Source organism: Bacillus rossius, chromosome 6, assembly GCF_032445375.1.
Source record: "Bacillus rossius redtenbacheri isolate Brsri chromosome 6, Brsri_v3, whole genome shotgun sequence".
Lineage (NCBI taxonomy): Eukaryota > Metazoa > Arthropoda > Insecta > Phasmatodea > Bacillidae > Bacillus > Bacillus rossius.
This window is the reverse complement of record NC_086334.1, coordinates 45,413,986-45,427,842: the sequence shown is the minus strand read 5'-3', so window position 1 is coordinate 45,427,842 and position 13,857 is coordinate 45,413,986. Positions and strand designations below refer to the sequence as shown.

General features: G+C 39.1%; 1 protein-coding gene across 2 annotated transcripts in view; it reads right to left on the bottom strand.

The window, feature by feature from the left end:
• LOC134533122 (synaptic vesicle glycoprotein 2C-like) overlaps positions 1-9,543 on the bottom strand; it is a 28,152-nt gene extending 18,609 nt beyond the window's left edge. The window contains exons 1-5 of one of the 2 annotated variants that reach the window (XM_063370393.1): positions 9,287-9,543; positions 7,502-7,564; positions 7,065-7,127; positions 3,117-3,278; positions 2,030-2,192 (exon numbers count right to left, since the gene is read on the bottom strand). In XM_063370393.1, the coding sequence (XP_063226463.1) occupies positions 2,030-2,192; positions 3,117-3,278; positions 7,065-7,127; positions 7,502-7,564; positions 9,287-9,302 (467 nt within the window). In that variant the 5' untranslated portion in view covers positions 9,303-9,543. The remainder of the gene's footprint in view (positions 1-2,029; positions 2,193-3,116; positions 3,279-7,064; positions 7,128-7,501; positions 7,565-9,286) is intronic. The other variant, XM_063370392.1, reaches the window with a different exon arrangement.
• Between the last annotated feature and the right edge of the window lie 4,314 nt (positions 9,544-13,857).

Here is a 13,857-nt window from a genome sequence, read left to right as displayed (position 1 = left end):
TATTCTCCAAAAAAGATTGTTCTTCAGTTCTTTATCAAGACTTGTACTACCAATCTAAACACAGCAATGCCAAGCGAGTAACGCGGGAACGGTATGTTGGTCAACATTCTCGCGCGGTGGATCAGATTGAGAGGCAACGAGCTGGCAACGAGTGGCTAGCGAGCCCCCTCAATGTATAATTGTATACCAACAAGACAGCGCAGTAGTGCCAAGTGGCTTCGGCACAGTCACATCAGAAAAAAATTAAATTAATAGAATACATTAATTAAAAGAACTGGTTATTATTCGCCCATGTACCAGCGTCAATTCAAGGATACCACAAGAAATTTAGTAGTGTATTATTTATCATTTCCGACCCTTTAACCGAGAGGTATTTTTGCGACGTATTTTGTTTGAATATACAACTGTCTGCAACTACGAAAAACATTTATTTTATTTCAAGTAAAATAATTTCTGTAAAGTCGGTAAACTGACACAACACTATCGGGGATTTCATTAGGTTATATATAGTTTATTCTAATGGATACTTATAGCTGGATATTCGTGTTAACTACGCCGTATTTCAGTGTTTCGTTATACGCTAGGTGAACAGACACGCGTGCTTAAGGCGACTTAACATTTTTAACGGTTAAGATGTGTAACATCTTAGCTCACGGTATAAAGCATTTGGTGGGAGTAATTTTGTGAATGCAAATGAAGTTCCATGAAACGGAAATACGTAACCGCGGTGCTGACATCTGTGGCGGATGGCGCGAACCACAAATCTAAAAGGAAACATTATAGTGTTACCTGGTTAGTGGTTTTAAAAAAGATGGGCAGTATGTTCATAAAATTCCTTGTTTAAAATCAGGTTTAAAGCTGGGGTTTAGCATTTTTTCCGAATCATATTCGTTTTTATCGGAGCCGATTCAATATATAGTTAAAATCTTCTCTCTGCAAATGGAATGATTTGAGAGTTTTCGTAACCGCTCTGGCAGCGAATTATAGCGAAGCGTGCGTAAATAACTTTTGATTCGGGTCCAAAAAATTAGTTGTGAACACAATTTTTGTGTGTTTATCATATTTGGCATTATTTTAAAGAATTCTACGTTAAATTTCATGTTCGAGTTTCGTATTATAATTGGTTTTACAACTTGAGAACATATGAATTTTGCTCGTTACCGAGGTTAGATATGTTGCACACCTCTGGCGCGTACTGAAATATTCTCTCACGTTGGTTTTTTGCATCAGACGTAGTAAGAAGACTTGTGAAAACAGCTTCAGAAAGACGAGCGCGGAACCGATCGCCGGCGCGGCGGGTGAACAAACCGCTCGTCTGTTCCAGCTGCAGGTCTGGACACGCCCGTCTTCCGCCCGACCGTCCCGCCGAAGACGCCATCGCCACGCGAGGAACCCGACGCGTATCCGACACAGAACGCTGCTCCGTAGTTACACATTTCCGTCACATGCGACTTGCGTTCCAATCATGAAATCACTCCTGCCGAATGCCGTATTCCAAGAGCTAAGATGTTGGTCATCGAAAAATTATGTCTGTGAGCAGTGGCGTAGATAGGATTTGTGTATGGGGGGTGTTAAGAAGTAGCTCCTACCCCCACCCGTATTAAAGCGGTTGGTCCGGGGGTCCTCCCCCGGGAAAATTTGGATTTTAAGGGGTAAAAGTGCTATTTTAGCAGTTTTCGGTACTTAAATTTAAATATTGTAATGGTAAAAATTTTATCAATTTTAATATGAAAATTGTTTGAGTGATGAATAAGAAATTAATTAAAGATTTGGTGCTAAGGGGGGGGGGGGTTGAACCCCTAACCCCCCCCCCCCGGCTACGCCCCTGTCTGTGAGTAATGGCTGGACGCAACCACCAACGACGAAGCCTTTCTTTTTCCTTAGTTATTTTAACAAAGCACAGATGGTGCCATCTCGCGGCTTGGCCGCATAGTCCACAGGGCGATCTGCGCGTCGAGTGTATCTATCATGACCGCCGCGGTGCGTATGCTCGACCATGAGGGGTGTCTGCCGGCAGCGGCGCACTCACATGAAGCCGCAGACGAAGCGCAGCGCCACCAGCGCGCCGAAGCCCTGCGAGAAGCTGGACAGCAGGTTGAAGGCGGCGTCGAGGAAGAAGCCGGCCACCAGCAGCCTCTGGCGCCCCAGCGAGTCGGACAGGAACCCCCACATGAAGGCGCTGCAGATCATGCCTGCCGTGCCAGGCGCGGTCACTTTCAAACTGACGCCTTAACGACTCTCCGACAATCAGGACGAGTCTGAACTACGCCTTCAAACTACAGCTGCTGGTCCAATTTGAAAAAAAAAAATGTTTGAATACATATGCATCACTTACAGGGGCTTGCGTAAGGGGGGGATTCTCCTTTCCCTTCCCTAAATCATAACAAAATAATCTATCATTCCCAACAACTAAACGCAAGAATTTTAAAGCAAACAGCAGAAAAGTTGGTTCTATTTCTACTTTCCTCACCTAACCAAAATGAAATTCTTCTACGCCCCTGATTAATCATGACCTGGTACACCAAGGTGCCTGGTATTTCAGATGGCTGCAACAACTGGTTTATTACAAAGAATAGAGAACACACTTAAAAATAATTGAACACTCACCTTCTGAGTAATGTTTGATTGAACAGAAAGATAAGTTTCTCCGTGATTTGTCACAATTAACCCTACCGTTTTCAAATAAATGCTAGTATCAAATTTATTACAAAAAAAACCTGCAGTGCCTGACATTTATTCCACAAGCACTACACACAGTGTGTTCGGCCATTACAGATCGGGGGCACTAGTTTTAAAGTGAGATACACGGCTTTGAAGGTAATTTAAAGAAAACGAACCCTGTCGATCTGTGTCGATCTCTGTCTTTCTCTGTGGAGCAAAATGTTCGGAAATTCGTAATGCAGACGTATGTGTAAAATTTGAAATTAAGAATGGTTAAGATTTTTCACATGAATGAACGGTACAATTCCTGCATTTCTTTAGGAAGGAGTTAAAGCACAGGGAAAGCACCTTCCATAAATTATTGTTACATTCCCCATGCAAAGTATATGAGCCTAGTTTAATAACTTCCGCTAGGGAAGAAATAAAACGTAATATTTCAACACGTCAGCACCCACCTCCGTAAGTGATGGCGTTCAGCACGCCCTTGTCGAAGTTGCTCAGCTGCAGATCGCACACCGCCGACGGCAGGACGTACGACATGACGCTGGAGTCGAACAGGTTGGTCATGACGCCGGGGAACGATGCCAGCATGAGGCAGATGTGGAACTTGCCGTACCCTGCAACACGTCACCTGATTCTATGCAAGGACCGTGTGTTACCCCCCCCCCCCCCCGGGAAATGTCTGAACGCTCAGTAGACTTCAAATAATGTGTGCCCGCGCCAGCGGCTTCTGCCTCGTGACTGGCGACCGTCTGGAAGAGAAGCCACTGCCTTATTTGACCGGTCCATTCAGGACGCGTTTGCTTCCGCACTGAATGGCTGTGATTCGTGTACTAAAAGTAAACATGCACCTGAAAGAAACTAAACCAATCACTCCCTGCTAGTTTCAAATTCTTTTTGCGAAAAATACAGGCACCTATTCCACGCGAATGTGAGGGGGTGTGCCGCCAACTAGTAGTTTTGGCACAATTTTAAATTTTAATTTTTTTTTCCAACTTAAAAAAATGTCTCCAATCATTCCTCTACTGCAAGAACTTAAACTTGTTCCTCCTCCTGTACACTCCCATCCAAACTTTGCCAGACTTGTCTCCCCAAATTTTCCCAGCCTTACCATTTCAATGACCCAGCAGGGCGACCCTTTTCATTCCCGCCTTGGCGCACGGACGCCTCCTGTAATTCGCCCCCGATTCGTGACGAGAACTGCTAGGCCCTGCAAGCTCCCAGGATGGGGCAGTTCCAAGACCTCCCCTGACGCGAGCACTTCTTGACATGATCGCGAATCATCTTCGCCAAAGTCTAGTCAAGCCTCCGGGTCTTGTAGACCACCGTTCCCACTGGCACCGCAGTTTTAACCCCTCCCCTCTCTCCAGGTTTCCTGGGAACACCGCCCCAAGGCCACGACAGTAGTACATGAAGTACATACTTATGCCATCTAGCGGTAGTTTTGCGAATCCCTTCCCCTGGGTGTTTGAACGCCCGCGGAACGCCTGCTCTCTGGCGTCTCCCGCAGTAACCAGTTCACGTAGTTATTTCTGAAGACACCAGAGCGCTGGCTTAGTCCGTCCCATAAGCTACATGCTGCTACCAGCTGACCTGCGCGAGTCGATCTCTACTCAGTTCAGCCACACTTCAGTAGGTCGCGGTGACATCGGGCAGTACCATTAACTTCGAGATATCGAAGTCTGCCTTCCTCGATAAGCACCTCGGTAATGTTCGGAACCTTTCGGTTCAAAAGCCGAAGCCTCCCCACTTTATTTCTTTAACGACGCTTTTATTCTAATTACGAGTCTCGGCCGTCCCTAACTTACTGCACTGCGCGCCGCGATTCAGGACTGACTGCATAGAACCAGACATCATCGGACGCCTCGCCGTGTTGTTCTCGATGTGATCAGATTAGACATGGGATGTTTCCCACCATAGCAGTGTTTAGGCGTTAGTCAGTCCACGTAAATATAGCTAAAGTAGTCATGTATAAGTCATCGTAGATAATATTTTTTTTTTTGAGAATCATGGATCATCCGCGTCGCGCTCGCCTGGTCAACCATCGCGCAGATACTGGAAGACATCACCCTGTTTGGTGAGTTTTTAGCACCACCCCTCCCCCACCTGTCATCGTAACTAGAAGGCATTTTCTGCCTATTTCACCTACTGTCTGTGATTCAGTCCTAAACATATGTGTTTGGATCTGTTCACAGTCAGGGACCAAGTAACAGAGTACCGAACCCGGGTACTTTTCCAAGGACCGGATCAGCCTCCATCGGGGCAGATGACCCAGGTCCTCTGACATCTCGTCAGCTGTCCCACTACATCCAACAATCTCCAAAACGCCAGCCTTTCAATTTTTTTAAAACTTTTTTCGGACTAGCATCTAACCACGACGTTTCTTCGATCTGTAATCAAGAACTTCACTACGATAATTTAATGTGTCTACTTATTACGAACTTTAATTAAAAATTGTTAGATCTAATTATGTTAATTCTCTAATAAATGCCGGCTCATCCTTGTATTGATGTAATCTCAATTCCATGTTGTATATGCTTTCTGTTAATTAACTCACATGATTTAGCTCTATATGATGACAAATAATCAAAAGTAAAATAAAACAAAGAAACCGACGCCTGGACTAAATCATTGTTTTACCTTCTGGAACCAAAACATCCACTCGTTCCCCTCAGTCATCAGGTGAGAGTGACGAGGCGGGACAGGGGAAACCATTGAACCGGTTTCCAGAGAAACGAGACACACTGCATTTTCGTTAGTAGAGACCCGGAATTTCTATCGGTTATATGTGGAGGCAGGCATTTTTTCACGGAAAGAAAAAAATTCTGAACGCCCATTAGACTGCAATTTGGTGTGTCCGCAGCAGCTGTTTGTTTCTTGTCACTGGCGGCCGCCTGCAAGCGGAGGAATCGCTTTACTTGGACGGGCCAATCAGGACGCACTGGATTATTGTGCTGACAGTAGACATGTACTTGGATCAAAATCGAATAATACACACGATGTTTCAGTAGTTTATATCTCAGCTAGTCTTGAGATTTTTCCGCGAAAAAAAATACATGCCCCTAATTTACCTCCAAGCTGGATTCGATGCTCCTTTGTTTTCCTCGAATCTCATTCAATTATCCATTGGCTCCTGTTGTCGAGAGAAGACATTCTAGTCTTGAATGGCCTGAATGTGATCCTACCATTATGTTTTTGTTTGTGTGTAATTTGTTTAGACTATCTTGGAGAGAGTTAAAACATCTGAGGGCCAAGTGCTCGGAGTTTAAATGAACCTGAGTAATTCTCGTGTATCTATTCATTAATATTGCAAAAAATTTACAACATTTTTGTTGATATTGAGTTTTTGTATTATTTTAATTGCATGGCTTGAAAAGCAGTGAGACAGTTATCTTAACTTTTTTTAAAAAAGAACCTTCGAATTAAACCACTGTTTATAAATGCCAAACGAAAAATAAAAATGTTCACTGCCTTACACCTAATTAATATGGCAGCGAGCAAGATCCATGTATTGACGATATGTAAAATATATAATTCTTTAATAGATGCTATAATTCATTGCAACCAATGTCTTGTGAATATATTTCGTGATGTAGTGATGATAATGCATATTTCATCGATGTCATCTCTATCTCAGAAAAAAAAACAGAGGAAACTTCCTGAAATTAAAAAAGTTTTGATCTGTATTATATTTTTAGGTTTTGTTTCTGGGAATTGATAATTCTGATGTGTTTCCGGTATATGTTTACATTATTCGTGTTTAAGAATTTGTTCATAATGCCTATGTGGATGCTTACATTTTTAGGTAGATTTCAAATAAATACTACCTATTTTAGCCGTTACCATGGTGCGACTTCCGGAAAAATATTTTTATATATGTAGTTTTTCGTTTCATGGTCCAAAGACCCCAAAACCATCGTCAATCAAAAATGTATAGCCTATATATACACACACACACACACAATACACATACATATCACAATTTTGTGGACACTATAACTATCGCCATTTTTCACAAATTACTTCCAAACTGATACATAAAATCTAGTAGTGAAAAATCTCGGTCGACTTCGTTAATGGGCAATATCCTTCCAAAGGGGTATAAATGGGTAAGGTTTTTTTTTTTTTTCAAAACCGAAAAATCGTAACCACCATAATATGTTAAGATCACATCCGTAGAATGTTTAACTTTCTAAATATTATTCAAAACTCTTGTTAAAATAAATTTTTATCTAACCAACCATTACTTTAAGAGGTGGAAATAATAAGTTTTGAAAGAAAAAATAATCAATACGTTTTTAAATAGATATACTATCAAATCCATTATAATTTATTGTATACATTTGGACATGAAACATTAACCATTATTTAAACTTACGGGAAGTAATGTACCTATAGCTAACCTGTGAGCGAAAGGGCTGTTTCAAAATCCGCCCCTTCCCCGGATACTGATTGATCTGGCGCTCCTGGAAGACAAGAAAATTTAAAAATAAGTTAAACGATAATGAAAGTGTTGCAATTTTAAAATAATTCTAAAATATAATGAAAATGTGTTTTCACGTTATTCTCTGTTGCTAACTTTACTTTCGTAAAATCCCATGTGATTTTTAAGGATTTTAAAAATATTTTTTTCATTTTTTTTCCTTTTAATTCCACAATATAAATATTTGAATTTTCAGGAAGAGTTTTACTATAATGATATTAATACAAATTACATTAATTTATATCTTGCTCTTGCATGAGGTTGCAATTTAAAATAAATAAAAGGTAAGATATCCTCTTACACACAGAAGCTATATATATATATATATATATATATATATATAACATTTATTCTTACCTGTAAGTGGTGTTCTTTCATCGCATAATAAATTGGTTTCTCCACAAGTGTCGTTTTCATCTTCTGAAAAAAAAAAAAAAAAAAAAATCAGAATTTTGCATGAAAGTGAAAATAATTTATCAACTCCGTCAAATATTACCAAATTTAACTACACAAAATGGATAGCTCTATTTAGGAATACGAAATATATAATTACTACGTGAGTTTAAATCGAGATTATGGCTACCGAAAGCTAAACAAAATAAAAGTAAAAGACAGGGAAACAGGCACTTATAAACTCGTAGGGCATAATATTCAAATATTTATTTTGATACCAAAATTCTGTTTATTATATTTATTTTGAATAAATTGCAGCTAAGTCCCGAAAGAACGAGTAGCAATGAATTTTTGCTTGAATTATTCCACTTCCACAACCAGTTTAGTTCCCACTATCAGCAAATTGGCTACTTAAAAATGTTAAAAACGTGAATTTGACAGTCTAATACTGTATTGAAAAAGTATTCAGTTTTTTTTAATGTCACGAAAATAGCATATTGTTACGGCCTATGTGGGGAGAATTGGGTTCGTAAGGGATAGACTAATTAAGTTTGATTACAGTTTTATTGATTACTAATATTTTCATTTATAATAAATAATTGTACTTAAAAATGTCTGATAAAAAATCACTGGCACTTAAAATTTTTTATTCTCAAGTCACTCAATGTCTGACAAGTTCCGCAGTTCGCACTCCTCACTGGAGCTAGGCTCTACAGCAGGGGCGCAACAACAGGGGGTGCAATGGTATTTTGCCCCCCTCCCCCCCTCTGAAACCTTGAAGTGGGGGCAAACGGGGGCAAAGAAAGTGCTGTGTAATCAATTTTAATAAAACTGCTTAAATAGCACCAGTTTCCACCTTAAAATACAAATTTTCCCGGAGGACCCCCGAACCCCCCGCTTCAATAGGGGGGATCGATGATTCTTTATAAAAAGGTATATTGCCCCCCCCCCCCCCTTGGAAATTTGGTTGTTGCGCCCCTGCTCAACAGTGTCCAGTTCTTACAGTAATGGAAGTATTTCTGAATGTCTGCGCGTCTCCTCGAGACATAAGTAGGCAAAACCCTTAAAACTTCGATAATATCATCGATCAGTCGCCCCCGCCGTATTAACTAGAGTAGCAATTACAAACCAGTCTATAAATAATGTTGAACAGATTGCACACAAAAATTAAGATAACCAGTCAAGCTCGTCGACTTGCTGATAAAAATGTAACTTGTTTTAATAACAGTAATTAACCCGTACTACTTCTTTGCTTTTGGGGTTACGCCATGGCCATGGAAATAATGACGCACCTGACGTTTCGGCATGCCTTGTTACTGCCATCTTCATAGTTTTGCGTAGGTTAATTCACACCGTAGGTAAATATTTTGTCAGAAAACCATCTCGTCAGTTGCAAATCGCCCTTTGAGATGGCTGCTACAAGACATGCCGAAATGTCAGATGCATCATGATTTTCACGGACGTAGCCTGAACGTCAAAGCCAAGAAGTAGTTGATATTTTGGCCACGAAAGCCTACGATAAAGAATTAACATGTAATTTACTTTACGGCCACAAAAAAAAAGTTTGGGAACAAATACAAACCTACTGAATTTTAGAATATAATAAATATTTAAGTTTATTTACAAAATTCTAAAATCTCCCTTCAATCACTTCAATTCTCTAGTTCTCATTATCGCTGATTGAGTTAGGATTCACCAACTTTGAATTTTTAAAAATTATGCTTACTTAATCATGAATTCAAAACTTACCTTTTATTTGCGACATGATATTGACTTGGACACAACGCGAAGGATTCCCTCGCGGTACGTCAGGAAACAGAGCTGAGTAAACGCCTCTCTGATGTAGCTGCAGTTTTCATTTCGAGTCGGCGTGCAGTCTCGTGCGTAGTGGTGGTTGACTCGTCAGGTCACGGGACTTACTAAACAAAGAACGCCCAACGTTTGCTATCTCCCAACAGTGAAACTTGCTCATTACCTGCTATCTTCACCGAGACACTATCTAGACTACTTGTGAAACGCTCAAAGATAAAACTACGGCGAAGCCAAAAGGAAGGGTTATGATTTTAGCAGTCTATGTGTGTATGCATGTATGTTTGTATTTACGTATGTTTCTCCGCAGCCCCTAAGTTATTCATCCGATTTTGATGAATAAGGTGTCAATCGATACATACTTTATTTACCTATTACGGCTATTTTAAAAATTCGTTTTCGCAGGATATGCATGGTCTCACTACGACAGTTCGCAACTTTTAGTTTGAGTATTATTGCTTTTTTTCAATATTACATCATCCCACAAAATTTTGGTATCATTATCTTGAACTTAAAAACATAGCCTGTAATTAAGTTATATTTTAAAAAAAAACTAAGAAACACGATTTCTATGTTGTATGTACTAAAAAGTATAAAATAATCTTTAAATTTAAGTAATTTTTTCAACTGCGACAGAATGAATTACAACTATAATCACATATTTTTAATAAGCTTAAAATAAAAATAAAATAATAAATAAAACAATTAAGTTTTATGGAAAAAAGCGTGGGGTGCTTGACATGAGTTGTCATCATTAATGTATATTCGTTAGGATAGAGTCATTATGAAAATGAAAGAAGAGAACCCCAATTTATTCATTAGAATTGTTTTGGTTTAAGTTTTGGTCTTAGTTTAAGTTTGTTTTAAAAAATGCGTTATACATGTTGTAGTTCATTCTGTCGCCGTTGAAAAAAAATACTTATATTTAAAGGTTTTTTATACTTTTTAGTTCATACAACATAGAGAGCGTGTTAATTTCAATTTAAATATTTCACGTTTAGTTCATACGAATTATATTTATTTTGTAAATTCCTCGAAATGCACCACAATATCAATTTAGTTCCGAAAATTTCGCTGGCAGTTGACCCCTGCCCCCCAAAGGGGTCCCATGGTGCCTGAAGGCCTCGGAAGCCCCTTCAAAATCTACGTACTTTAATTTTCCCGTCTTTAAAAAAATCGGGGGCAAATGACTTCTCCCCTGAGGAGGTGGGGTGGTTCAGGTCCCCGAATGGCTCGGAAGCACTGCAAATCAAAAGATAATCGATTTTTGTAATTTTCGTATAATTGTGGCATTTATCCCCCCCCCCCCTTTTTCTTTACCTGTTTTTCACCCTAATGAGGGCAGTCGACTTCGAGCAAATTGCCCACCATGCCACGGCCTCATGAATACACAAAAATAATTGTTATTGCCCATAGTCCTAAAGCACTATTTTTTTGTCCCTCTGACCCTTCCCTCTCTTCAGATAATACTAATGAAATTATTGTGTTTACATCGGTTCTACAACAAAATGATGATAGCTTCGTTGAGGGTTGGCGCACGATTCTCTCCGATGCTCACAATACCTCACATAGCACATGTTAGACATAGCGTGTGACACAAACACATGGTATAGTAACGGTCAACACAACACAGTCGCCGACAACCTTTTTTGTGTGGTTCGGTGAACGAAAGCACACGTTAGACTTGAAGAGTGACACAAGTAAACACTTTTTTTTTTGAGAACATGAACATTTTGTGGAAAAGATCCAGGAGCCAATCCCTCGCGGCAGGAAAAGGGGGGGGGGGGAGGTTGACTCACCAACATCCGAATTCGGTTTACTCCTCGAAGTACACCACAAAATCAATTTTCAGAGTCCCAAAAATTAAATTTCAGGGGGGAAATAACCCCCCCCCCCCCCAACAACACAAGTTCCCACCCGAGGGGGTCCGATGTTGACCAAAGACCTCGGGAGCATGTCGAAATCAAACGTACTTCAAATTTCCTTACTTTCTAAAAATCGGGGGCAAATCATCGCCCCTCGAGGGGAGGGGGGGGGCATCGAATCCCGGGCCAATTTTACACCATGTTCCGGCCACTCGGATAGGAAACATTCCAAATCGAAAGAGAATCAATTTTTGAAATTTTCTACAATTTTTGGGGTTGACCTTCAGAGGGGGTATAGGGGCTGTCGACCCCCGGGCAGATTTCCCACCATGCTCCTGCATCGTGGATACATAAAAAGGATGGTTATTGCCCATAACTCGAAAGTAGTGGTCTTTTGCTCCTATTACCCTCTCCCCCTCTCTCTATAGATTACAGTCAAGAAATTATTGTATTGTCATCCAGATTACTTATCTATGCTTGTTGCGTAAAGGGGGTTAATTCACAAATAGTTAAAATACATAGTGATATTGAATTATTTACTTTTAAAATTTATTAGAGAGTTTAGAGACATTATTTTAAAACAATTAATGAGTTTCCAAAGTTCTAAAGCAGTTAATAAAGCTAAAAAAACAGACTTCAAGAAACCTGATAATTTTATATCGCGATTTTCTCAAAACTGTGATTTAGACTTAACCCCTTCTACGCAACATGCACAAATATACTTGCAAAGTTTCAGATCGATACAATTAAAAGTAGGTTAAAATCGACTTTCAAGATTTTATTACATAGTTTGTTACAGTGAAGCTAATAAAAGCGTGTTAAAAATAAATAATTGTATGTATTATCAAATCTATGGCATTTTCCGTGAGATATTATATAAAATTATTTCTCATCACTGTAATGATTTAAAATCCTATAGGTTAAATAATCTTGTTATTCTTACATTTTGTAAATAATTTATTAGGAGTTATTATTGACAGAAAAATAAACTGAAAAGTACAAAAACAATTAAATAAAAAATAAGTTACCAAGTTTTTGGAAATAATTTAAATTAAATTTTCATTTTAGTGATTATGTTTATCTGTGGATGTAGCTCTTTGTAGATAAGGATCTGTGTGGCCACTCTGCTTACTATTTCAATTATTGAAAATCAACGATGCTAAAGTCTCAAATCTACAAGATTTACTAACTTTTACCTAAACAATTCGTTATAAGTATATTATTTAAGAAAATTGCTCATGGAAAATAAAACTTAATGTAACACAATTATTTAACATACAACAAGTTTCATTTCATGAATTTCATAATAAACGCATTAAAAATATTAATTTTGACTGGAATTACAATAAGCTTGGTAATCAAATGCACAATTAATGAGATTAAGTAAAACAATTAAATACAACGTGGCGTTAAAAAAAAATATATGGAATCATTGTGCAAACGAAGATAGACTGAGGCCAACATTGGTCGGCAGTACCTATGTCCTCAATAGCAGTTATCCGCGCGATGTCGCGTGATCCCTATCGGCTGTCCGGATACGGGGGCAGTACGCTGTCCCCTACAGCGTCTGGCGCGGGCGACACTTCCGCGTTCGCAGCGACCCGAGGAAGCAAAACGTAGTTTGTATGTATGCCAACAAACGTTTATATATTTCATATAAACAGTATGCATTTATATTCAGGATGTTCGGAAATCGCCGAGCATAGAATTTAACGGGTGACAGGGAGTGCCAAAACAATGTAGTTTTATGAAGGAACTCACGTCTGGGAAACGCAAGCCTGCAAAGTTACAGGCGGACACAGGGCACACCACTCCACTGGCTGAGAGGACGTGCGTTCGCGGTGAAGTGACGTTCAAAAGCTACGCTGGAAGAATGGCGTTACGCCCTTTAACACGGGTTGAGAAATAAGCGAGGGCGTGTTCAGAGCCGGAAATTTATCAATAAAAAAAAAACTCCCCACGGCCGTAGCACTTTACAATTCGTTCAGTACACAGTTTATACACCCTCGTGGATTCTGTTATTTAAGTTTGAATGTGTTCGTATGTGCTGTCGTCGTTGTGTTGTCCATAATACCTGTTTAGGTTCATCGTTGCTTTTATCCTGTTTGACATCAGCTGATTTAGGTTTTGTTTCCTGTGGATTCCTTTTTTTTTTTGTTCTTATTTAGCATTCATGAATTTTTTCCCGTGACGAACAGTGCAAAACTCCAATGGCGTTATGTCCAAGAAGGTGTATTAAATCGAAATTTCTCATTGCATTAATCATTTAAAGAACGTGTGGAGATATGTTACAAGCGTTTTATGATCGATACTTAATATGAAAACTACGAGGAGTCGTTCCTTTCAATGTCCACCACGGCGTCATACTAACACTATTTTTCATCCCTTGCACTAATACATGGTCGTATAATTTTTTTAAACAAAGGTTTAAGGTAATATTAAGAAGCTATTAATAATTAATGACGAATTTGATACGAAGTTATACATTGAAATTTTCAACCCCTGATTTTACGGTAATTGTTTCATCAAAAATTATTTGAGCCAAAAGATTCAGATACAGTTTAGGAGTTTTACAATAAACTATAATGGATTTGATAGTATATCTATTTAAAAAATAATTACTTTTTTGTTTTTATACACTGTTAT